Raw genomic sequence first — 23,896 nt, 5'->3', positions numbered from 1 at the left:
ATGTGGTCAAGTACCATGTTGGAGCCAAGCGTCAGTTCACAGTCAAGCACCAGGTCAGGGTAGGTAAAAACGCTAGTTCAGGAGCCTGGAAGTCCTTGAATGCACATATGATCGATTTGGAAACAGAAGATAATGTTATCGAGCAGAGAGATTGAGTTGCACTCAATCAGAAGACAACATAAATAACACACAGAAGGTGAGTGTAATAGGGCTGAAGATATAATTCCAGTTCCCACAGTAGAAATAAAAGCAGAAGGTACACAATTTAGTTTCATTGTTGATACAGCTGCAACAGTGTCTGCTTTCTCAGACGGAGAGTACAAGAAATCTCTAATGCAAAAATGGTGTGAAACTGACTAGTTATTCCACTGACAGTATCCCAATGCTAGGTCAAGTTAGTGTTGGGGTGGAATATGATGATGCATCCATTGGTAGTAGTTGGAGGGAACAAAGTCTCCCAAATGGGATTGAATTGGCTTAAGAAGATATCGTTCAACTGGGCTGAGTTATTTACAGTAGGGATCAGTAAGAGCACGTCTGATATTGAGAGAGTGCAAAGAGAGCACAAACTGATTTTTGCGCAGGGAGAACTAAATGATAAAATTAGGCATCACAAAGCTGAAGTCAAGATAAAGGACAATGTACAGTCGACATTTTGTAAGGCTAGGCCAGTGCCTTATGCTCAGAAGCAGTAAATGAAGGGTTGGATAGATTAGAATGATCAGGACCAATTAACAAGGTCAAGAGCAGTGACTATGCTGCACCCATTGTGGTAGATAAGAAAGCAGATGGGTCTGTTCGGATTTGTGGAGATTATAAGCAAACAATAAATAAAATAAATAATTTAGCCAATGGGCAGGTGTTCAGTAAGATGTATCTGTCAAATGCATACTTGCAATTAGAATTAACTGACAAGAGCAAGGAATTGCTAACCATTTATTCACAAAGGATTGTACCAGTATGAACGGTTACCATTTGGGATGATCTGTAGTTTTTCAGATCAGGTACTGAGTAGGAAGTGTGCTGCTTCTTAGATGACATTTGAACTAGCACTAAGATAGAGGAAACGCACATTGTAAGGTTGAACAAAGTCGTAGATCAACTTCAAGAGTATGGCACCAAAGGCAAAAAAGCATAAGTGTTGCTTTAAAGTGTCAAGAGTAACATACCTGGGTCACCAAATAGACGGTGAAAGTATCCACCCAATGCAGGAGAAGATAGAGGGGATTTTGAAAGCAGAGACCAGCGACAAAGAACAACTTGGAACATTCATAGGGATTGTTGTGTATTATTCTGAGTTCATCCCATACTTAGCTAACACATTCACCTCACTGTATGAACTGCTCAAAAACAGGAATTGCTTGGAAGTGGTCTGTAGAATGCCGATGGCCTTTGAAGAAGTGCAGGAAGTACTGACTAGTGATGCTGTTTTGGCCCACTATGATTCCAAGAAACATCTGGTTTTAGCATGTTATGCCTCACCACAGTATTTAGCTGCAGTGTTATCTCACATAATGGAAGATGGTATGGAGAGGCCTGTAGCATATGCTTCAGGTATGTTAACGAAGTCAGAGCAAAATTGCTCGCAAATTGAGAAAGAGCAGTTAACTATCATATATGGTATTACAAAGTTCCACAAGTACCAGTATGATAGGAAATTAACTTTGTTAACTGACCACCAAGCCCATACAATCATATTTGGTTCAAAAAAGGGGATACCATCCCTAGCTGCAGCACGGCTTCAGAGGTGGGCATTGATTTTGATGATCCATCAGTATGATACTAAATATCGTAAGTCAGCAGATCATGTTAATGTGGATATTCATTCCAGATTTCCCAAGAAGATTCATTCATTCTTATCCACCGAGTTACTTTTGAATTACTTTACATATGCAAATGACATGCCAGTGTCTACCAGAGAAGTTAGTGAAGAAACTCGTAGGGATGTGGTGCTCAGTAATGAGCTAAATTATGTCATGAATGGCTGGCTTAAACGGTGTGATGGTGAGAAACGACAGGAATATTGCAGACATAGAAATGAACCGAGTGTAGATTAAGGCTGTCTCCTTTGGGATTTAAGAGTCATTGGAGAGAGATTGTTAGAAAGCAGTAGCGAGAAACTATTTTTGGTATTCAAAGGTAGGCAAAGATATTAAAGAATTAGTGAAAAGTTGTGAAGTGTGTCTCAGAATGAGAAATGATCCACACAAAGTTCCTTTCATTCTATGGTCATATGCAAGGAAACCATGGGAGCGAGTACATGTCGATTTCTTTGAAGCAGAAGGAAAACAGTATTTTGTTTTGGTCGATAGCTATAGCAAATGGATAAATGGTGAGTTTATGTCGAATACCACAGGCCAAAACTATTGAGGTTTTGAGAAGATGTTTTGCAATTTATGGGTTGCCAGAGGTGTTAGTTTCAGATAACGGCACACAGTTTATGTCAGAATAGTTTGAAATATTTGAGTAAGATTGGAGTCAAACACACTCTGGTACCGCCATATCACCAAGCATTGAATGGTGCTACAGAAATGAGTGTGCAGATTGTGAAAAGGCCTTTGCAAAAGTATGTGCGAGGTCCACGTTTCCCTTTGACACAGGCTAGACAATTTTCTGTTCTCTTTACAGAATCAACCCACAGTCTACAACTGGTTGCTCACCTTATGAGTTATTGTTTAAACACACTCCTAGGACAAGGTTTAGTTTGCTTAAGCCTGACATCAATAGCAAAGAATGAGAAAAGGCAAGACAATGTGAAGATGAGTCATGATATACCAGGACTAAAACTTAGAGTTCAGTGCTGGTCAGAAGGTCATGGTGAAGGGAAGAAGTATGTGTTTGTTTAGAGTTGCTGTAAAGAGTCTGGTTGATTTGGAGAACATGATAACCCTCCTAAAGTCCAAATTCTCCAACAGTCCAAAGTAGAAGTTGGGAAGAAACAGAAAGTCACAAAGAATCCACCATTAGAGCAAAGTGAACCAGGGGCTTTGATTAAGACTAACCAGTCAATGTCAGAGTCCCAAGCATAAAATTGAGTTGGTTGTCAAAGTCCAAGTTCAGGTTTGACAGAGATGTTGAGAGAGCAGAGTCAAGCTCATGGAAATGGGAGAAGATACCCAAACAGAAAGAGAAAGAAGCCAGATAAGTTAATTGAGAGCATCTACGAATAAAGAAGCAAGAAGTTAAAGAGGAATTAGGAAATTGTAAATATAAGCCTACTCCTCCAAGAGAGTTAAGTATTTTTTATTGTTTTGTCAAATAAAAGGCCTTTCATCTAAATGGTATGATGAAATATTTGAAATAGTGCAGTTAGTTACTGTGTGTATGCAAATGATACACAAAACACAAGATAAAATACATATTGCAGTGTTATTTCGGGAAAGAAGTTGTTCTTTTCGTTATTTCTTGTCAAATGATGATTTTTATTACACATTCTGGTGTTGAGGCAGAAGAATTTTTTTACATGTAATTTACATTGATTGTACTGATCATATATGTGTTGACTGTGATTATAAGGAAAACAAAAATGCAACCCAACCTGTTAAATTGTAGATATTGTTGTATTGTGTGGTTATCATTGTTTACAGGGGGAGGGAGTGTAGTATATTGTAAGAGCTGATCATATTGCAATACTGCCTTCTCTGTTGGGAGTAGATATGAATAAAGGAGTGAAACAACATGGCCGAATTAAGTAGGGTTTCCGTGTGAGTAATTTCCAATCCAAACACCACAGTTACAGTAATGGTCTTTCGAAGACCATTAAATTATACATTTCTCAACAAGCATCAGGATCTTGTAAGTCATGCTGGCTGGCACTCTTTTCTCCCCGATCAGTTCATAACACTTTCTTCTCCCTTCTCCTTTCCTCACCTACATTACTTTAGACTGGCACACATCTCCTTTCTCCATCAATTCACACTAGCATACTCCTTTCCCTCTCTCCCACCTGTTCGTACTGGCATCCTTCTCCCCTCATTAGTGCTGATCCTGGCTCTTGCCAGATACTGCTTCCCCCAGTGGTGGAAATCTGCTTCATGGGAAAAGTTCCTGAATGTCCCATCTGCAGCAGGCAGCAAAACTCCATATCCTGGAGTATAGCAGCATTGTTGGGAAGCAGGGCCGAAGCCAGGAGCAGCATTGAGCAAACACAAACAAGTGGACACAGACTACTACTTACCAGCAGTTGGCATGTAGTTTTCTCAGGCTGCTACTTTCTTCTTGTCTCCATTTTATCCCTACTGCTGTCAGTGCTTTTCTAAACTAACTTCTCTTGTTTCACTCATCTCCCCACAACTCTTCATCCTTACTCTGTTAAAATCCTGACTCATTCCACTGTTTTCTTCCCACTCAGCATCCCAGGGCTTCCTTAAGTCTTCTCTTTTACCTATGATCTGCAAGTTAGCCTGGAATTACTTAATTGCTACTCCCTGCAGGGGCAGTGAGAGGCTTGGGTAAGTTTCCATTCCTAACGGTGCTGCTGTCTCATAACTGTTAGTCATGGTTTGCATATAAGCATTACCTTGTCAAAGGTGTGTAGGCTTAAGCAATATTCCAATTTCTTCTCTCTAAGTGAGCTGGCTCTGATGATGCTGAAAATAATTTTATTTGGATGGGAACAAGATAGAGCTCCAGAGCTAGTCAGTCATCTGTATCTTTGTGGGACAAAATGGAAGTTAAAATGAAGGTTATTCTCATATTCTAATTCTCTATCCTTTCTTCCCATTATAATTTCACTCCTAAATTGTTTTCACTGGACTTTTCTTAACTTGAAGACAACTTCTTAAGTTTATTAAGGGGAAAGAAAATGTAACAATTAATACATTGCAACATTTAAGAGCAGCCCACGAATGAACTATTTTTGAATTAGGTCTTTTAACGTCCTTTGGACATGGGCAACTGGTCCATGACCTTAAAATAAAAGCAAAATACTGCAGATGCTGGAAATCTGAAATAAAAACAAGAAATGCTGGAAGTACTCAGCGGGTCTGGCAGCATCTGTGGAGAGAGAAGCAGAGTTAACGTTTCAGGTCTGTGACCTTTCATCAGAACTGGCAAGGGTTAGAAATGTAGAGTCATAGAGTTATACAGCACAGAAACAGGCCCTTTGGCCCATCGTGTCCATGCCAGCCATCAAACACCTATCCTAATCCCATTTTCCAGCACTTGGCCCATAGCCTTGTATGCTATGGCATTTCAAGTGCTCATCTAAATACTTCTTAAATGTTGAGGGTTCCTCCCTTTACCACCCCTTCAGGCAGTGTGCTCCAGATTCCAATCACCCTCTGGGTGAAAGATCTTTTCCTCAAATCCCCTCTAAACCTCCTACCCCTTACCTTAAATCTATTCCCCCTGGTTATTGACACCTCCGCTAAGGGAAAAAGTTTCTTCCTATCTAAGCCCCTCATAATTTTGTATAACCCAATCAGGTCCCCCCCTCCACCATCTCTGCTCCAAGGAAAACAACCCTAACCTATCCAGTCTCTCCTCATAGTGGAAATGTTCCAGCCCAGGCAACATCCTGGTGAATCTCCTCTGCACCCTCTCCTGTGCAATCGCATCCTTCCTCTAGTGTGGCGACCGGAACTGTACACAGTACTCCAGCTTTGGCCTAACTAGCGTTTTATACAGCTCCATCATAACCTCCCTGCTCTTGTATTCTGTGCCTCGGTTAATAAAGGCAAGTATCCAATATGACTTCCTAACCACCTTATCTACCTGTGCTGCTGCCTTCAGTGATCTGTGGACAAGTACACCAAGGTCCCTCTGACCCTCTGTACTTCCTAGGGTCCTATCATCCATTGTAATAGGTTTTAAGGAAATAAAGCAGGGGTGGGGCAAGATATAACAAAAGGGAAGATGTTGATAGGGCAGGGTCACAGAGAATAACTAACCAGAAGGTCATGGAGAAAAGGCAAACGGTATGTTAATGGTGTGCTGAAAGACAAAGCTTTTGTGCAGAGAGGGTGGTAATTGACAGAAAAATGAACAGCCCTGGCCCAAAGCACAAACATGAAAAAAAAGTGGTTAAAAAAAATGATGAAACAAACTAAAATAAAATAGACAAATAAACAAATAACTGAAAATAAAAAGGGGTGCCTGTCATGTTCTGAAATTATTGAACTCGATGTTCAGTCCAGCAGGCTGTAGCATGCCTAATCGGTAAAAGAGATGCTGTTCCTCAAGCTTGCATTGATGTTCACTGAAACACTGCAGCAAGCCCAGAACAGATAAGCCCAGCCCATGTCCCCATCCACCACCACTCTCCTCCTCCTGGCTGAACTTGTTCTCACATTGAACAACTTCTCCTTCAACTCCACTCACTTCCTTCAAGTAAAAGGTGTTGCTATGGGTACCCGCATGGGTCCTAGTTATGCCTATCTTTTTGTGGGATATGTCGCACATTCCTACTCAGGCCCCCTCCCCCAACTCGTTTTCCGATACATTGATGACTGTATTGATGCCATTTCCTGCTTCCGTCCTGAACTGGAAATCTTTATCAACTTTGCTTCCAATTTCCACCCTTCTCTCACCTTTACACGGTCCATCTTCAACACATCCCTTCCCTTCCTCGACTTCTCTGTCTCCATCTCTGGGGATATGCTGTCTGCTAATATTCATTATAAGCCCACTGACTCTCACAGCTACCTCGACTACACTTCTTCACACCCTGCCTCCTGTAAGGACTCCATTCTATTCTCCCAGTTTCTCCATCTCCAATGCATCTGCTCTGATGATGCAACCATCCACGACAGTGCTTCTGATATGTCTTCATTTTTCCTCAACTGAGATTCCCCCCACTGTGGTTGACAGGGCCCTTAACCTTGTCAGGCCCATTTCCCGCACCTCTACCCTCACCCCTTCTCCCTCCCTCCCAGAACCGCGACAGGGTTCCCCTTGTCTTCACTTTCCACCCCACCAGCCTAAACATCCAATGGATTATCCTCTGCCATTTCCGCCAGATCCAGCGTGATGCCACTACCAAACACATCTTCCCCTCCCCTCCCCTGTCAGCATTCCGAAGGGATCATTCCCTCCACGACACCCTGATCCACTCTTCCATTACCCCCAACACCTCATCTCCTTCCCATAGCACCGTCCCATGCAATTGCAGGAGGTGTATTTACCTCCTCTCTCCTCACTATCCAAGGCCCCAAACACTCCTTTCAGGTGAAGCAGCGATTTACTTGGACTTCTTTCAATCTAGTATACTGTATTCATTGCTCATAATGTGGTCTCCTCTGCACTGGGGTGTAGATTGGGTGACCGCTTTGCGGAACACCTCCGCTCAGTCTGAAAGCATGACTCCGAGCTTCCAGTTGCTTGCCATTTCAACAGCCCCCCCCACCCCCTGCTCTCATGCCCACGTATCTGTCCTGGGCTTGCTGCCGTTTTCCAATGCAAGCTCGAGGAACAGCATCTCGTTTATCAATTGGGCACACTACAGCCTGTTGGACTGAACATTGAGTTCAAAAATTTCAGAGCATAATGGGTCCTCTTTATTTGTAGGTATTCTTTTCTTCTTTATTTGTTTTATTTTAGTTTGTTTCATCATTCATATTTTTACCACTGTTTTTTCATGTTTGTGCTTTGGACCAGGGCTGTTCATTTTTCTATCAATTAACACCCTCTCTGCACTAACGTTTTGTCTTTCAGCACACCATTAACATACCGTTTGCCTTTGCTCCATGACCTTCTGGTCAGTTATTCTCTGTGATTCTGTCCTATCAAGACCTTCCCTTCCCCAGCCCCACTTTATTTCCTTAAAACCTATTGCATTTCTAATCTTTGCCAGTTCTGATGCAAGGTCACTGACCTGAAATGTTAACTCTGCTTCTCTCTCCACTGATGCACCCAGACCTGCTGAGTAATTCCAGCATTTCATCTTTTTAGTTCATGACCTTGTTCTATTTTTAATGCTCTGTTGTACATCCACACTCCCGTAAACTCCATGGGATTGTTTCATCATGCTATTGCGAAACCCAGTGTGTCAAATTGTGTACTGTGACAATATAACAGCAAATTGATTCGGAAACTCTTGGGACCTGAACCTTTTGATACTGTGATAATCTGGGACAGCATGTTTTTAGGAAAATATTCAATTCTAAATTGTACGTAATGAATGCCCAAGGGATCAAACACTACAGGCAGTCACAGCCTGGTTAAAATGAATTGATCACCTCTGTATTGCTGAAGTTCTGACCTCTCAATTCTTCTTTTTAACTAATAGCCTGCTCTCACCAAATCTACTTTGACTGTAGCCCAGCACAAGTCTTCTCAGCCAGCCACGGTTCAGTTGGTAGCAGTCTTACCTCTGAGTCAGAAGGCTGTGAGTTCAAGTCCCACTCCAGGTCTTAAGCAGGATAATCTAGGCCAGTACAGTACTGAGGGAATACTGCACTATCTGAGGGGCTGTCTTTCTGATGAGACACTAAACAGATGCTCTGTCTGTTCTCTGAGATGGGCGTAAAAGATCTCACAACATTATTTGAAGAAGAGCAGAGGTGTTCTGCCCGGTGTGCTGGCCAATATTTATCCCTCAACCAGCATCATTAAAACAGATTATCTGCTTATTGTCACATTGCTGTTGTGGGAGCTTGTTTGTGCCAATAGTCTGCCACATTTCTTTCCTACATGACAACAGTGACTATATTTCATAAGTACTTCCTGTCGCTTGCCATTTCAACGCATTCCCCTGCTCTCATGCCCACATCTCTGTCCTGGGATTGCTGCAGTCTTCCAGTGAACATCAACTCAAGCTCGAGGAACAGCACCTCATTTACCGATTAGGCATGCTGCAGCCTGCCAGATTGAACACTGAGTTCAATAATTTCAGAGCATGACGAGTACCCCCCCCCCCTTTTTCTTTTAATTTTACCTTTTTTTTTTAGTTTTACTTTGTATATTTTATTTTTATTTCATTTTATTTTAGTTTGTTTCGTCATTTACGCTTTTTTACCATGCGCCTGACCACTTTTGTTTTCATGTTTTGCTTTTGGCTAGGGCTTTCATTATTCTGTCCATTAACACCCTCTCTGCACTAACGCTTTGTATTTCACCACACCATTAACACATTCTTTGCCTTTGCCCCATGACCTCATTGTCAGTTATTCTCTGTGACCCTCTGTCCTATCAACACCTTCCCATTTGTTCTCTTTTGCCCCACCCCACTTTATTTGCTTAAAACCTATTTCTAACCTTTGCCAGTTCTGATGAAAGGTCACTGACCTGAAACGTTAACTTTGCTTCTCTCTCCTCAGATGCTGCCAGACCTGCTGAGTATTTCCAGCACTTTTTGGTTTTATTTCATAAATATTTCATTGGCTTTTAAGCCCTTTGGGATGCCCCGAGGTCGTGAAAGATGCTAAATAAATGCAAATTTTCCTTTAATTGTGAAGTTTCTGACCACAAAAATAAAATATTAAAATTTTTTATATTTCTCATTTCTGTCCAGTTGGAAGACTGTGCACTACAGATAGCTCCGAATGGAAATTATTTGGATCTGGAATTGTCACTGGATGAACAGAGGGATGACCTTGAAGGATTCTATGAAGAAGTTGGGTAAGGAAACACTGAAGTGTCATACATGAAAATAAATGACCAGATTAATAGGATCCAACATTTCACTAATGAGTGTTCGGCACATCTGCAATTCTGCTTGATATTTGATCACTCAAGGGAAATCCAATATCAAGTGAGAGTTTGACATTTTTTCTGTTGTACCATAAGTTTACTTGTTTAATAAGATAATCATTCAGAGTATTTAGAAGTTGGTTATGGTTGCATCTGACAAATCTGTTAATATTCTCATTTTTGAAGAGCAATGATGAACTGGTGGCAAATTTTACTTCCATTGAGATTCAGCTCAATGTGATTTTATGAGGAATTCCCCTGAAATGACTGACTATTCCCTCATAATACTGCATTAATGACACCCTTGCCTGTTTGAAATATCGCAACTTGGCGCACTGAAGTCTTGCAACAGCAATAATGTGGAGAAGTTCTCACTCGTGACTGCAGAAAATAAGTTGTGTATTTTTTTAATAAGAAATAATATTGGTCATATAACAACTGCATATTGTTTTAGAACCAGCATAGACTCGATGGGCTGAATGGGCTCCTTCTGTGCCGTAATGATGCTCTGATTCTGAGACTCACTAAACGCAACAATTTTGTTTGTCCTGTACAGGATCAGAGCTACTTTCTTGTAGTTTCTGTGTTGTATTGAATTGGTTTGATAGGCACATGTGAAAATAGTTGTCTCATCACACACAGTGGAAGTACATTGTGATGATGCCTGTGATCAATTTGTCCAAGTTATGGAGCTGAAATTGGACAGTAGAAAGCCATGTAAGTCCGGATTTAATTTTATTTATTGGCTTTTGGGATGAAGACAATGCGGGCAAGGATGTGCCTTCTCCTTGAACTGATGGTGCTCCCAAAATGGTGTTTGGTAGGGAATGCCAGGCTGTGGACCTAACAAAGAAGGGATGGAGAGACTGCTTTAATGATGCATTTCACTGTCCAATATAAAAGTTGGCAAAGGGAAGTTAATGAGGCTGCAGTTCAATTGGGATTGCTGACATTTACAAAAGTGCAAGTGAAGCAGAATGCGAAGGTTTGATACGCTACCAATTGAGCTTGAGAATGCATCCATTGCCAAACTTTCTGCAGTGGTCTCTGGTTTCTGCTTTTCATTCAAATGGAATTGTATTTTTAAATCGTGCTGGGTTATTATATGTTGCAGTTGCTACAGTAACAAAATATTCCAACATATGGGAACGACTTGAATGTGGCTTTTTCAGCAGTCCACTGATGAAACTTAAATGTCGGGATTAAAATCAAATATGCATGATGGATAGCAAATCCTTGTTGCAGCCTAATGGTTAGAAGGCCTGAGTTTCCCCTTTTGGATGAATGCTGATATAACCAACCTGTTGTACGCAAGCCAGGCTATATGCAAATTTTCAGCCAGTCTTCATCTATTGCCCATAACAGAGATTCATTGCAGTATTTATTTTCTAAACTTGTGGTATTTTCAATTTTCTCTCTTCTCGCATAAGATTTAGTGAGATTTGAGTAAATTTATGGTTTATTTTTACCTTTCTGATTTCCCTTCAACAATCTCCCTACAGCATGGACCTACTCCGACTGAGAGCAAAATCCAGAGACCGTCAGGCGAACTTGCAGCTGGCTGCTGGAGGTTATGGCACAGCATCTTAAAGAGATGGACCTTTTATTCCCCGCCCACCCGCCCCCCACCTCGACTCCCCTTTACCCTCTTTCTGAGGTGTTGCCCTCCGCTTCTCAACAGCAGTGGCTCAGAGCAGCATAGTTGGGATCTGGAAGTGACCACATGGATGGAAACAGAGTTATAATGGCACAGAAGGAGGCCATTCGGCCCATCAATTCCATGCTGGCTCTCTGTGGAGCAATCCAGTCAGTCCCATTCCCCCACTCAATCCCCTTAGCTCTGCAAGTTTATTTCACTCATGTGCCTATCCAATTTCTTCTTGAAATCATTCATTGTTTCCTCTTCCACCACCCTCATAGGCAGTAAATTCCAGGTCACTACCACTCGCTGGGTGAAAAAAAGCTCTTCCTTACATCCATAGAACCATAGAAAAAGTACGGAACAGAAGGAGGCCATTCAGCCAGTTGTGTCCTTGCCAGCTGAAAAAACTAGCTGCCCAATCTAATCCCATCTTCCAGCACCTGGTCCATAGCCTTGCAGGTTACAGCACTTCAGCTGCATGTCCAGGTACCTTTGAAAAGAATTGAGAGTTTATACCTCCACCACCGTTCCTGCCAGTGAATTCCAGACACCCACCACCCTTTGGGTGAAAAAGTTTTTCCTCATGTCCCCTCTAATCCTTCCACCTTAAATCTGTGCCTCCTGGGGAAACAGGTCCTTTCTGTCTACTCTATCTAGGCCCCTCATAATTTTGTACATGTCAATTAAGTCAGCCCTCAGCTTCCTCTGTTCTAAGGAAAACAACCCTAGCCTATCCAATCTTTCCTCATAGCTGCAACTTTCAAGCCCTGGCACCATTCTTGTAAATCTCCTCTGTACTCTCTCCAGAGCAATTATGTCCTTCCTGTAATGTGGTGACCAGAACTGTACACAATATTCCAGCTGTGGCCTAACCAGCATTTTATCCAGCATTACATTCCTGCTTTTGTATTCGATACCTTGGCCAATAAAGGAAAGCATTCCCTATGCCCTCTTCAACACTATATCTACCTGTCCTGCTACCTTCAGGGACTTGTGGACATGAACTCCAAGGTCACTCACTTCTTCTACCCTCTCAATATTCTCCCATTTATTGTGTATTCCCTTGCTTTATTTGCTCTGCCCAAATGCATTATCTCACACTTCTCTGGATTTAATTCCATTTGCCACTTTTTCGCCCACTCAACCAAACCATTGATATAATTCTGGAGTCTACATCGATCCTCTTCACCATCAACTACATGTCCAGTTTTTGTGTCATCAGCAAATTTCCCAATCATGCCTCCCACATTTAAGTCCAAATCATTAATATATACCACAAACAGCAAGGGACCCAACAATGAGCCCTGTGGAACGCCACTGGAAACAGCTTTCCATTCACACAAACATCCATTGACTACTACCCTTTGTTTCCTGTCACTGAGCCAATTTTGGATCCAACCTGCCACGTTCCCCCTGTATCCCATGGGCTTTCATTTTACTGACCAGTCTGCCATGTGGGACCTTGTTAAATGCCTTATTAAAATCCATGTAGACCATATCCACTGCACTACTCTTGTCAATCCTTCTTGTTACTTCCTCAAAAAAACTCAATTAAGTTAGTAAGACATGACCTTCCCCTAACAAATCCATGCTGACTATCCCTGATTAATCCATGCCTTTCTAAATGGCAGTTTATCCTGTCCCTCAGAATTGATTCTAATAATTTACCCACCACCGAGGTCAGACTGACCGGCCTATAATTATTTGACCTATCCCTCGCACCCTTTTTAAACAATGGTACAACGTTTGCAGACCTCCAATCATCTGGTACCTTGCCTGTATCTAGTGAGAATCTGAAGTTGATCCTCAGCGCATCTGCTATTTCCTCCCTGGCTTCCTTTAACAACCTGGGATGCAATCCATCCGGCCCTGGCGATTTATCCACTTTCAAGGATGTCAGACCCTCTAGTACTTCCTCTCTCATTATGCTTATCATATCTAATATTTCACACTCCTCCTCTTTAACTATAATGTCTGCATCAACCCTCTCCTTTGTGAAGCCAGAGACAAAAAACTTATTGAGAACCCTGCCCATATCTTCTGCATTAACGCACAAGTTCCCTTGTACATCTCTGATAGGCCTCGCCATTTCCTTAGTTTTCCTCTTGCTCTTAATGTACTGATTAAACATCTTCGAGTTTTCCTTAATTTTACCTGCCAATAATTTTTCATGTCCTCTCTTGGCTTTTCTAATTTACCTTTTTACTTCACCCCAGCACTTTCTATACTCCTCTAGGCTTTCTAAAGTATTCAGAATTTTGTGATCCTCATAAGCTTTCTTTTTCTGCTTTAACTTACCCTGTAAGCTTCTAAATAACCAGTGGGCTCTAGATTTGGCAGTACCACCCTTTATCTTTGTGGGGACATGCCTGTACTGTGCCTATAGTATCTCGCTTTTGAATGCCTCCCTTTCTGTATTTCTTGCCCAAAACCTTAAATCTGTCCCCTAGCCCTTGTACCATCAACTAATGGGAAAAGCTTTTCTTTGTCTACCTTGTTTAAACTTGTCAATCTTGTACACCTCTATCAAGTCTCCCTTAAACTACTTTTCTCTAAGGAGAACAACCTCAGCTTTTCCAACCGAACCTTGTAGCTAAAGGTTCAGCATAACTTTCCTGCTTTTGTACTCAATACCTCTATTTGTGAAGCCCAAAATGCCATATGCTTTTCTAACTACTTTCTCAATATGTTCTGCCACCTTCAAAGATCACTCTTTCCCTGCACACTCTTTAGAACTGTGCCATTAAGTATATATCACCTCTCCCTATTCCTTCTGCCAAAATGCATTACTTCACACTTGTCAGTATTAAATTCCACTTGCCACTTGTCTGCCTATTCTGATAGCTTAACCATGTCCTGTTGTAGCTGATGTGTATCATCCTCACTGTTTCCCATGCCTTCAGGTTTGGTATCATCAGCAAATTTGATATTTTGCTCTGTATTCCAATATCTAAGTCAAAAAAGCAGTGGTCTTGAGTACTGATTCCTGACGAATACCACATGGGGGAATTTTATGGGCCTCACAGGAGTGGCTTTGGTGGTGGGCGGGTGATTTAATTAGGTGTAAGTGTTTTTTTCATTGCAATTAAGTCAGCGGCGGTCCTGGGTTCACCCCCACACGGTGGTGGGTTGCAGCTTTGCATTCAATTCCTTACCATGAATACACATTACCCTACACTTAGTTCAGATGAAGTCCTGCCTGCCAGATGAAGTTAGCGGTGAATAGTTTTTCCATGCCACCTGGTTCATGGTCACGCCACACAAGTGCCAGGCAATGACCATCTCCAACAAGAGAGAATCTAGCCATCTCCCCTTGACATTCAACGGCATTACCATCGCTAAATCCCCCACTATCAACATCCTGGGGGCTACCATTGACTAGAAACTGAACTGGAGTAGCCATATAAATACCGTGGCTACAAGAGCAGGTCAGAGGCTAGGAATCCTGTGGCGAGTAACTCACCTCCTGACTCCCCAAAGCCTGTCCACCATCTACAAGGCACAAGTCAGGAGTGTGATGGAATACTCTCCACCTGCCTGGATGGGTGCAGCTCCAACAACACTCAAGAAGTTTGACACCATCCAGGACAAAGCAGCCCACTTAATTGGCACCCCATCTACAAACATTCACTCCTTCCACCACTGACACACAGTGGCAGCAGTGTGTACCATCTACAAGATGCACTGCAGCAATGCACCAAGGCTCCTTAGACAGCACCTTCCAAACCTACGACTTCTACCAACTAGAAGGACAAGGGCAGCAAATACATGGGAACATCACCACCTGCAAGTTCCCCTCCAAGTCACACACCATCCTGACTTGGGACTATATCGCCTTTCCTTTACTGTCGCTGGGTCAAAATCCTGGAACTCCCTTCCTAACAGCACTGTAGGTATACCTACCCCAAATGGACTGCAGCGGTTCAAGAAGGCAGCTCACCACCACCTTCTCAACGGCAATTAGGGATGGGCAATAAATGCTGGCCTGGCCAGTGATGCCCACATCCCATGAATGAATAAAAAAAAATGTTTGTTTAAACATGGTGTACACCAGTAGGCTTTGTGCAGTTGTGTCTGAGGTCAGTGGTTTCAAGTCTTGATCTCATTGGCACAAGGAAGATCAACATTGGAATAGATGTTTGGCACCAGCAAGGGAGAATCTTCTCGGGTGATGGCGGGGAAGGCATGGGGGATGTGGGTGGTTCATGGAGGAGCGGGGAGTGAGGAGGGCAGCGTTCAGGGTGAATAGCAGGTATTATTGATGCTGAAGCTGGCTGTGGGCGGTTGCAGGGGGTGATAGGTTCATGTGTGCATTACAGTAAATTGATGGTCATGAGGGGCCTAAAGGGAGGGATGAGTGCTGTCAATGTCGGGGTCCTGTGAGGCAAAATCAGGGTACTGGCTGGCAGAGGGAAAGGTCGCAAGCAAAAAAGTGAGGGGGAGGTGGTGCTTGGGTTCAAACTGAAAATAAAGGTAAACCAAGAACAAATTGTAGTAAACTTATTCTGTGGCCACAATCAGCATATGCTCCTGAAGGCTGCTGACACTTGTGGCTTGCAACACAGAGTGATTTATTGATGTGTGTTTCATGGTGCTTCACAGAGTAACAGTGGGTTCCACCAATGAAAGTCCGTCCTTGCTACATTAGCACACGTGTCTCCCTTGCCCGTTGCTGCACCGTTAATTTGCATGTAAAATTGCATGGGAAACGGGAACATGGGCAGCAGTGGAGGTTGTGCCAACTTCCGGTTCCACCGTCGGAAACACCGCTGTCTTCCATCCTCCAGTCTGAAAACAACTATTTACTATGATGATCACGCTATCACTAAGACTGCCTATTTCCACCTCCGTAATATCGCCTGACTTCGCCTCTATCTCAGCTCATCTACTACTGAAACTTTCATTCAGTCCTTCGTTACCTCTAGATTTGACTATTCCTGGCTGATCTCCCACATTCTACTGTCCGTAAACTTGAGGTCATCCAAAACCCTGCTGCTCGTGTCTTAAACTCGCACCAAGTCCTATTCTTCTCTCACCCCTGTGCTCGCTGACCTACACTAGTTCCTGGCCAAGCAATGCTTTGATTTTAAAATTTTCATCCTTGTTTTCAAATGCTTCCATGGCCCCTCCCTATCTCTGTAATCTCATCCAACTCCACAACCCTCCAAGATATCTGCGCTTCTCTAGTTCTGGCTTCATGATCTCCTGATTTTAATCGCTGCACCATTTGTGGCCATGCCTTCAATTGCCTAGGCTCCAAGCTCTGGAATTCCCTCCCTAAACCTCTCTGCCTCACTTTCTTCCTTTAAGACACTCCATAAAACCTACTCCTTTGACTAATCTTTTGGCCATCTGACCTAATATCTCCTTCTGTGGCTCAGTGCCATACTTTGTTTTATAATGCTCCTGTGAAGCTCCTTGGGATGTTTTATTACCTTAAGGGTGCTATATAAATGTAAGTTGTTGGTGTTAACCTATTTTGTTGCTACCATTTTCACTGTCTCAACACTTTTACAATAGCTGCTACCTGTAAAATTGATACTCTGATAACGCACAATAAGTGTAGATAATAGGATGTGGTGCTTGCCTTGCCCATTATATAGCCTATGGCTGTGGGTTGCAGGAAACAGTGGGGCATCTGTACAAGCTCTGCGTGAATAGTGCTTCCATCGACACGAGTTAGGAATGCAAAGCAAAAATCCTTGCCCAGCTCTTTACATAGTTGAGTTCAGTGTACTTGTGCAGTGATTTCTGTTTAACTAAATCCCTGTGTAATCAATTGCAACAATAATACAACTAAATACTAGCTTGTAAAGAAAATTCATTGCCCTGGTGAACTGCAACACTGAGAGGAAAACTGACTGGGCCTTTTTGTGTTGCAAAATTTCTTTCAAAAGGCAGTGGAAATACTTTTTATATCTCAAACTATAGATTTAAGTGCCAAAGATTGTGTAACTAATTTAAAAGTAATGAAACTGGCTACTTTAGACATTAGCAGTGGGCATGTTAGGACTACTTCCAGTCACATATTGAATCCCTAACCACAACTGGGCCAGATGAAGAGACTTTAGAGCTGGTTGTATTTTAATGGTGGTTGCTAAGTTGCATAAAATGTGGGTTTATTTAAACATGATGCAGTTTTGCACATCAGCATTTATTTTCAGCATTCGTTGTTTCTTATCCTCTTCCTGCGCCACCACCCCCCCCCCCCCCTCCCAATCTGAACACTAAGGACTCTCCTAAATTGTTCTTCTGTCTCTACATACATATGGAGAAAGAGAATGCAGACTGTAAAATAATTAATTGGTAACATTGATCACATAGTTCAATATCCTCAATTTATTTCCCTAGCCTAATTTCTTCCCTTCCCTTTTTTGAAGGGTGGATTTTGAACTTCCATTTGAAGTCAATGGAAATGAAATTTAGGCGTTGTCTATATGAGTAATTAACCTGCAACAGCAGTGTTACACTCGTGACAAGTTGAAAATTGAGCCAACTGACTCAATAACAGCTTCTATTTATATAATGCCTTTGATGTAATAAAACATCCCAAGGCATTTTACAGGGGCATTATAAAACAAAATTTGACACCAAGCTACATAAGGGGATATTAGGGAGGATTATCAAAAGCTTGGTCAAAGAGGTAGGCTTTAAGGAGTGTCTTAAAGGAAGAAAGCGAGTTAAAGAGATAGAGAGGTGTGGTGAGGGTATTCCAGAGCTTGGGGCCTAGGCAGCTGAAGGCCTGACCATCAATGGTGGAGCAATTAAAATTGGGGATGCTCATCAGGCCGGAATTAGAGGAGCGCAGATTTCTTGGAGGGTTGTGGAGCTGGAGGAGATTACAGAGATGAGGAGGGGTGAGGCCATGGAGGAATTTGAAAATAAAGATAACTTTAAAATTGAGGCATTGCTTAACCAGGAGCTAGGGGAGGTCAGCAAACACAGGGGTGATGGTTGAACAGCATTTGGTGTGAGTTAAGACACAGGCAGCTGAGTTTTGGATGACCTCGTGTTTACAGAGGGTTAAATGTGGGAGGCTGGCCAGGAGTGCATTAGAGTAGTCAAGTCTGGAGGTAACAAAGCCATGAATTTCAGCAGCAGATGAGTTGAGGCAGGGACAGAGTAGGACGATTGTTGCAGAGGTAGAAATAGTTGGTCTTGGTGCAGATCATGTGGTTGAAAGCTCATCTTCAGGTCAAATATGACACCAAGGTTGCAAACAGTCTGATTCAGCCTCAGACTGTTGCCAGGGAGAGGGATGGAGGTGGCTAGGGGCGGAGTTTGTGGTGGGGTCCAAAGACAATGTCCTCAGGTCTTCCCAATATTTAGTTGAAGGAACTTTCTGCTGATTCAATACTGGATATCAGACAAGCAGTCTGACAAATCAGAGGTCCTGAAGGGGGCAAGAGGTGGTGGCGAGGTAGAACTGGGTATCTTCAGTGTACATGTTGTTACGACTGCAGTGAGAGGAGTGCGCTGTTAATTTAGTCCCACTTCTCCACAGGTCACAACATATCAATACATTTTCCCACTTACCGAAATTAGCCATTTAGATACTCTTTTTGTCCCCAGAATAAAGCACACCAACCAGATTTCTTTAATCAACAATAAAATTAACTGTTTATTATAAAACCAAGTCTTAATAAATAATGAAGTAAATCTATATACGAATTGAGATATTAAAGTTCCTTATTTTCCTAACCCTCATGCACACGCACATACATCCAAAAACCTGTTAACCGGGGGAAAAAAATATTTTGGTTTACAGCTGTTTCATAGGGATGAAAGGAATTAAAAAACTTAGACTGTCACGATATGGAAGTTCTTTGGTTTGGCGAGGTGTCCCAAAGTCGAATAGTTAGATGTCACTCGAAGTCTTTCCAGGCGAGGTTAATGAACAGTCTGTGATGGGTGGGCGTTCAAAGAATTTCAACTGTGGAAGGCTTCACATAAGGTCTTCTACCAGGCGTGCAGCAACAAGAATGTTCTTTGGTCTTACAGCAGCAGTATAGCAGTAAAAGATTTCTTCCAATATTCAGGATTTCTTAAAAAATACAGGAGGCAACAGGAACTACATTTGATGCAGGGATTCTTTACAGAGCAGTCATACTTTTTCTGGGTCATCTTATGATCTCCAGGCAGGTCAAAATCAAATTTCAAATGTCTGATTTTTGTCCAAACCCACTGGCTTTTAAAATTCAAAAATGAAACCAAAACCTTCCATAAACTAGTCATATGACTGGTCATAAATTCTCCCTCACCATAACCGAGGGTAGCTCTGAGGTCAACCCCCTGCTGGTTTCCTTGAAATTACCTGTATTCCAGTCCTTTTGTACCAGTTCAGCTTTTTTTGAACTTCCTTTTAAAACATCCATAAAGCTCAGCTATTTCCAGATGTCTCAATGTCCACTGAAATCCTTTACAGTTTTTAAAAACACAGAATCCTAAGTTTCAAATCAAAAATCCTCTTAACATCTCTGCCCTTGGCGAAATGAAACTCCATTTTTGAATGTGTTTCATTAAATGTAACAAAAACAGAAGTTGAAAACATTTTAAACACATCCTCGCACTCATGCCCCCATTCACTCTACTTGCGGTTAACGCAGTTTTGCTTTGTACCATCTTTACTCATATAACACAACAAAGTTAAATTTGCGACAAAGCATCGCGATAACATTATTTTTTCCCGAAATATGGACAATCTTTAGATGATAAGGCTGTAACAGTAAACTGCACTGGAATATTCTGGCATTCTGGGTTTTAAATTTTTCCACAAAGGTTAATGGGTTATGGTCAGTATATATCAGTGTTTCTCTGTAGTCGTGGTGGACATATACTTCAAAATGTTTAATAGCCAATAATAAATCTAACATAGTTCTTTTTCCACAATGAATTCTTTTCTTGGTGGAGATTCAGGTTTTTTGGAAAGTTTTCCACTGGTTTCTGTATGCCCGATTCTTCATCTTGTAACAGGACTGCACCTACCCCCAGGTCACGAGCATCAATCGCTACCTTGAAGGGCTTAGTAAAATTTGGAGCAGCCAACCCTGGTTCATTAGTCAAAATGGCCTTTAGCTTCAAAAGATGCCTGGCACTCCCCTGACCCCACTACCTTGGTTTTCTTTTTCTGTAACAAATCTGTTGGTGGATCAGCTACAGTACTGAAATTTTATCCAAACTTTCTGTAGAAACCAAATATCCCCAAAAACCTCATGATTTCACGTTTAGTCATAGGGATGGGAAATGCCACCAAGGCTTGTATTTTCACTGTTCTTGGCAACACTTGTCCTTGCCCCCCTGTATGCCCGAGGTAGGTCACTCTCACTTTTGCGAATTTGCTTTTTGCCAGATTTACCACCAAAACAGCTGCTTGTAATTTTGTAAACAAAGTTTCTAGCTGTTTCAAGTGTTCCTTCCAAGAGTTACTGTATATTAGCACATTATCAAGATACACTACACAGTTAGGAACACTGGCTACCACTTGATTCATTAGTCTCTGAAAGGTTGCTGGGGCAGTTTTTAGCCTGAATGGCATCACTCAGCACTGGTAAAGACCATCTGGTGTGACAAAAGCTGATATTTCGTTAGCTGAGTATGTTGAAAGAACTTGCCAGTATCCCTTTAACAAATCTATCTTTGTAAGAAACATGGCACTACCTATTCTGTCAATACAGTCTTCCCAAGTGAGCAATTGAGTAGTAGTCTGCCTTTGTTACTGCACTAACTTTTCTGTAGTCTATGCAAAGTCTGGTTGACCCATCAGGTTTAGTCACTAACACTATTGGTGAACTCCAGCAGCTTTGGCCAGGTTCAATAAGGTTGTTTGCCAGCATGTATTGGATTTCTGCTTTTACTTGGCCCTGTTTGTCTGGACTTAAGTGGTAAGGATGCTGTTTTATAGGAACGGATTCCCCTACATCTACATCATGTGTGACTAAGGTTGTACATCCTGGCTTATCCCTACAGACTCTTGTAAATGCTATGAGTAGCCTTGATAGGTCTTCTCATTGTTCTGCATCTAAATACCTAAGTATAGTGTCCAATGTTCCTAGAAATTCCATATTAGTTAACCGGATAGTAGGGGGTTCAATTTGAGAATTGTCTAGACCTCCTTCTGCCTCATCCTCATTATCCCTTGCATTCTTAACTGTCCCTATTACCTGACATACCTGTACTTGCTTATCCTCCTCCCTGTGTGAGACAGTCGACTCTTTTTCCGGCAATCTGGGGTGTCTATCAACTAATTTACCTTACCAATTCTTTTGACCATTGGACCACTGAATTGTGCTTTTCATGGTTCACCCTATAAAGGTAGTAATACTTCATCCCCTGGTTGAAATGTTTGGGTCTTTGCATGCTTGTCTGCCCATTTTTTCATAGTGGTTTGGGATGCTTTAAGGTGTTTCTGAGCCACATTGCAAGCTTTGTGAGCCTTTCCCAGAACACTGATACATAGTCTAATATCAATCAAATATTCATTCCTCTGTTCTAAAAACCCTTCTTTGATTAGTTTTAGAGGACCTCTTATCTCATATCCGTAAACTAATTGAAAAGGACTAAAACCTATAGACTCATTTAGTGAATCTTGAGTGGCAAATAAAAGAAAGTCTAGCCCTTTATCCCAATCATGGGAATATTCATGACATTATGCCCAAATCATTGCTTTGAGGGTTTGATGGTACCTTTCTAAAGCTCCCTTTGTCTTTGGGTGATATGCTGAAGACTTTAACAGTATTATACCCAAATTACCCATAACCTCTTGAAATATCTTAGACATAAGATTGGAACCTTGATCCGATTAAACTTCAATTGGTAATCCATATCGGTGAAGAATTGGGTTAACTTCTGTACTACTGCCTTACGTCTGGGAATAGAGTAGCCATATCCATGATGGTGAGTGTATATTGGTGTCCCGCTTTTGTTTTCAGCAAGGGTCCTACACAGTCTACCAATACCCTCCTGAATGGTTCTCCAATAACTGCTATGGAAAGTAGAGGTGCCGGTTTTATGGCAGGTTGTGGTTTTCCCACCATTTGGCATGTATGGCATGTTTTATAAAACTGCACCATGTCCTTTGAAAGACCCGGCCAGTAGTAATGTTGATTTATACATGATTTGGTCCTCCAGATCCCCATATGTCCTGCTATTGGAATTTCATGCACTAACCTTAATAATTCCTGGCGATACTTAGGTTGTACCGCTACCTGTTGAACAACCGTTCATTCTTCGTCCACAGGTCTGTGAGGCAGTCTCCATTTCTTCATCAGAACCCCATCTTTAACATAATAGCCTTCTGGAATTCCTTTTGCCTCAGCTTCTGTCAGAACTGATTGTGCCATTTTATTTAAGTCTGGATCAGCTTGCTGAGCTGTGATCAGAGAAAATTTGTGAAACATCTCATTTGGATTATCTAAATTCCCAAGGCAAGTTTCAGATATTCAACTATCTGTCTGTGGTGCCAATTTTACCTCCAACAATGGAACTTGTTTAACTATTGCTTGGGTTATTACACACAAAGAAAATATTCCTGGAACTTTTCCCTGTAATTGTTCTGATTCTTTAACTTGGCTTGGTAACTATGGGAAAAACTAATACTTTTGCCCTGGCCAAATAATTCCCTAGGAGTAGGTTAATTCCCTCTACCGGCAAACTATGGACAACTCGTACAGTTACCATCCCAGGCATTAGGTCACGCTCTGGGTGCACTAGATACAAAGGTACTGGTATATACTCCCCGCCAATACCATTCACTAAAACTTTAGCATTCAGTGCGCTCTCTGGTAAAAATGTTATACCTTTCTCCAGCAAAAGAGTTTTGGTGGCTTCTGTATTCCCAAGTATAACTATAGTTTTGCCTGCTTCACTTGAGGGATAAGGAGTTACTTTTCCTTTCGACAAGAATTCCCGATAACTTTCAGGTATCATATTCTCAACCCCTACACTCATATTTGTTTTTGTATCTGGTTTTACAACTACCATCAAAGCAACAGCCTGATCTGCTGTACTCTGTCAGAACCCCTTTCTCTGCATTGACTTTGTATACCCCAACAAGTCCCATGGGTTTACCTCACAACTTCCAGCATCCTGAACGAAGATGTCCCACCTTGTGACACTGGTAACACTTCGGCTCACGATCTCACTTCCACCTTCAGCATCTTCTTTCCTGGCCTGAGGAGCGGATTCTGGGGCGTTTCTAGCTGTTCCTTTTTGTCCCCGGCTACTTGCCTTCCTTTCATTCTCCCACCTTCAATCCTTCTCTGGTTTGTGGGGGTGACGGACAAAGGGTTTGGGCTTATACTCAAGCTCAAAATCATCAGCGATTTCCACTGCTTGTCTGGTCCTTGAAAACTTTTGGTTCTCTACTGAAGGGAGTGAATTTTTAAATTCTTCCAGGAGAATCAGTTCTCTAAGGTTCTCATACGTGGCTTCCATCTTTAGTGCCCAGACCCAAAGACCAAAATTAATTTGCTTTACCCTCTCAAATTCTACATAAGTCTGCCCAGCCAATTTCTGTAGGTTCTGAAGCTTCTGGCAGTAAGCTTCAGGGACTAACTCATATGCAGTGAGAATAGCCTTTTTTGCTATCTCATAATCTGCAGAAGCTTCCTGAGAAAGCATGGGGTA

At 42.0% G+C, this 23,896-nt stretch overlaps 1 protein-coding gene across 3 annotated transcripts in view; it reads left to right on the top strand.

Moving 5' to 3' along the window:
- Positions 1–23,896, top strand: part of fhod1 (formin homology 2 domain containing 1) — a 386,223-nt gene that overhangs the window by 35,329 nt on the left and 326,998 nt on the right. For all 3 annotated transcript variants that reach the window (XM_068049567.1, XM_068049568.1, XM_068049569.1), the window contains exon 2: positions 9,452–9,558. In XM_068049567.1, coding sequence (XP_067905668.1) covers positions 9,452–9,558 — 107 coding nt within the window. The remainder of the gene's footprint in view (positions 1–9,451; positions 9,559–23,896) is intronic.

The sequence above is a fragment of the Heterodontus francisci genome, chromosome 17 (genome assembly GCF_036365525.1).
Source record: "Heterodontus francisci isolate sHetFra1 chromosome 17, sHetFra1.hap1, whole genome shotgun sequence".
Taxonomy (NCBI): domain Eukaryota; kingdom Metazoa; phylum Chordata; class Chondrichthyes; order Heterodontiformes; family Heterodontidae; genus Heterodontus; species Heterodontus francisci.
The sequence above is the reverse complement of the archived record's forward strand: the minus strand, read 5'-3'. Positions and strand labels throughout refer to the sequence as shown.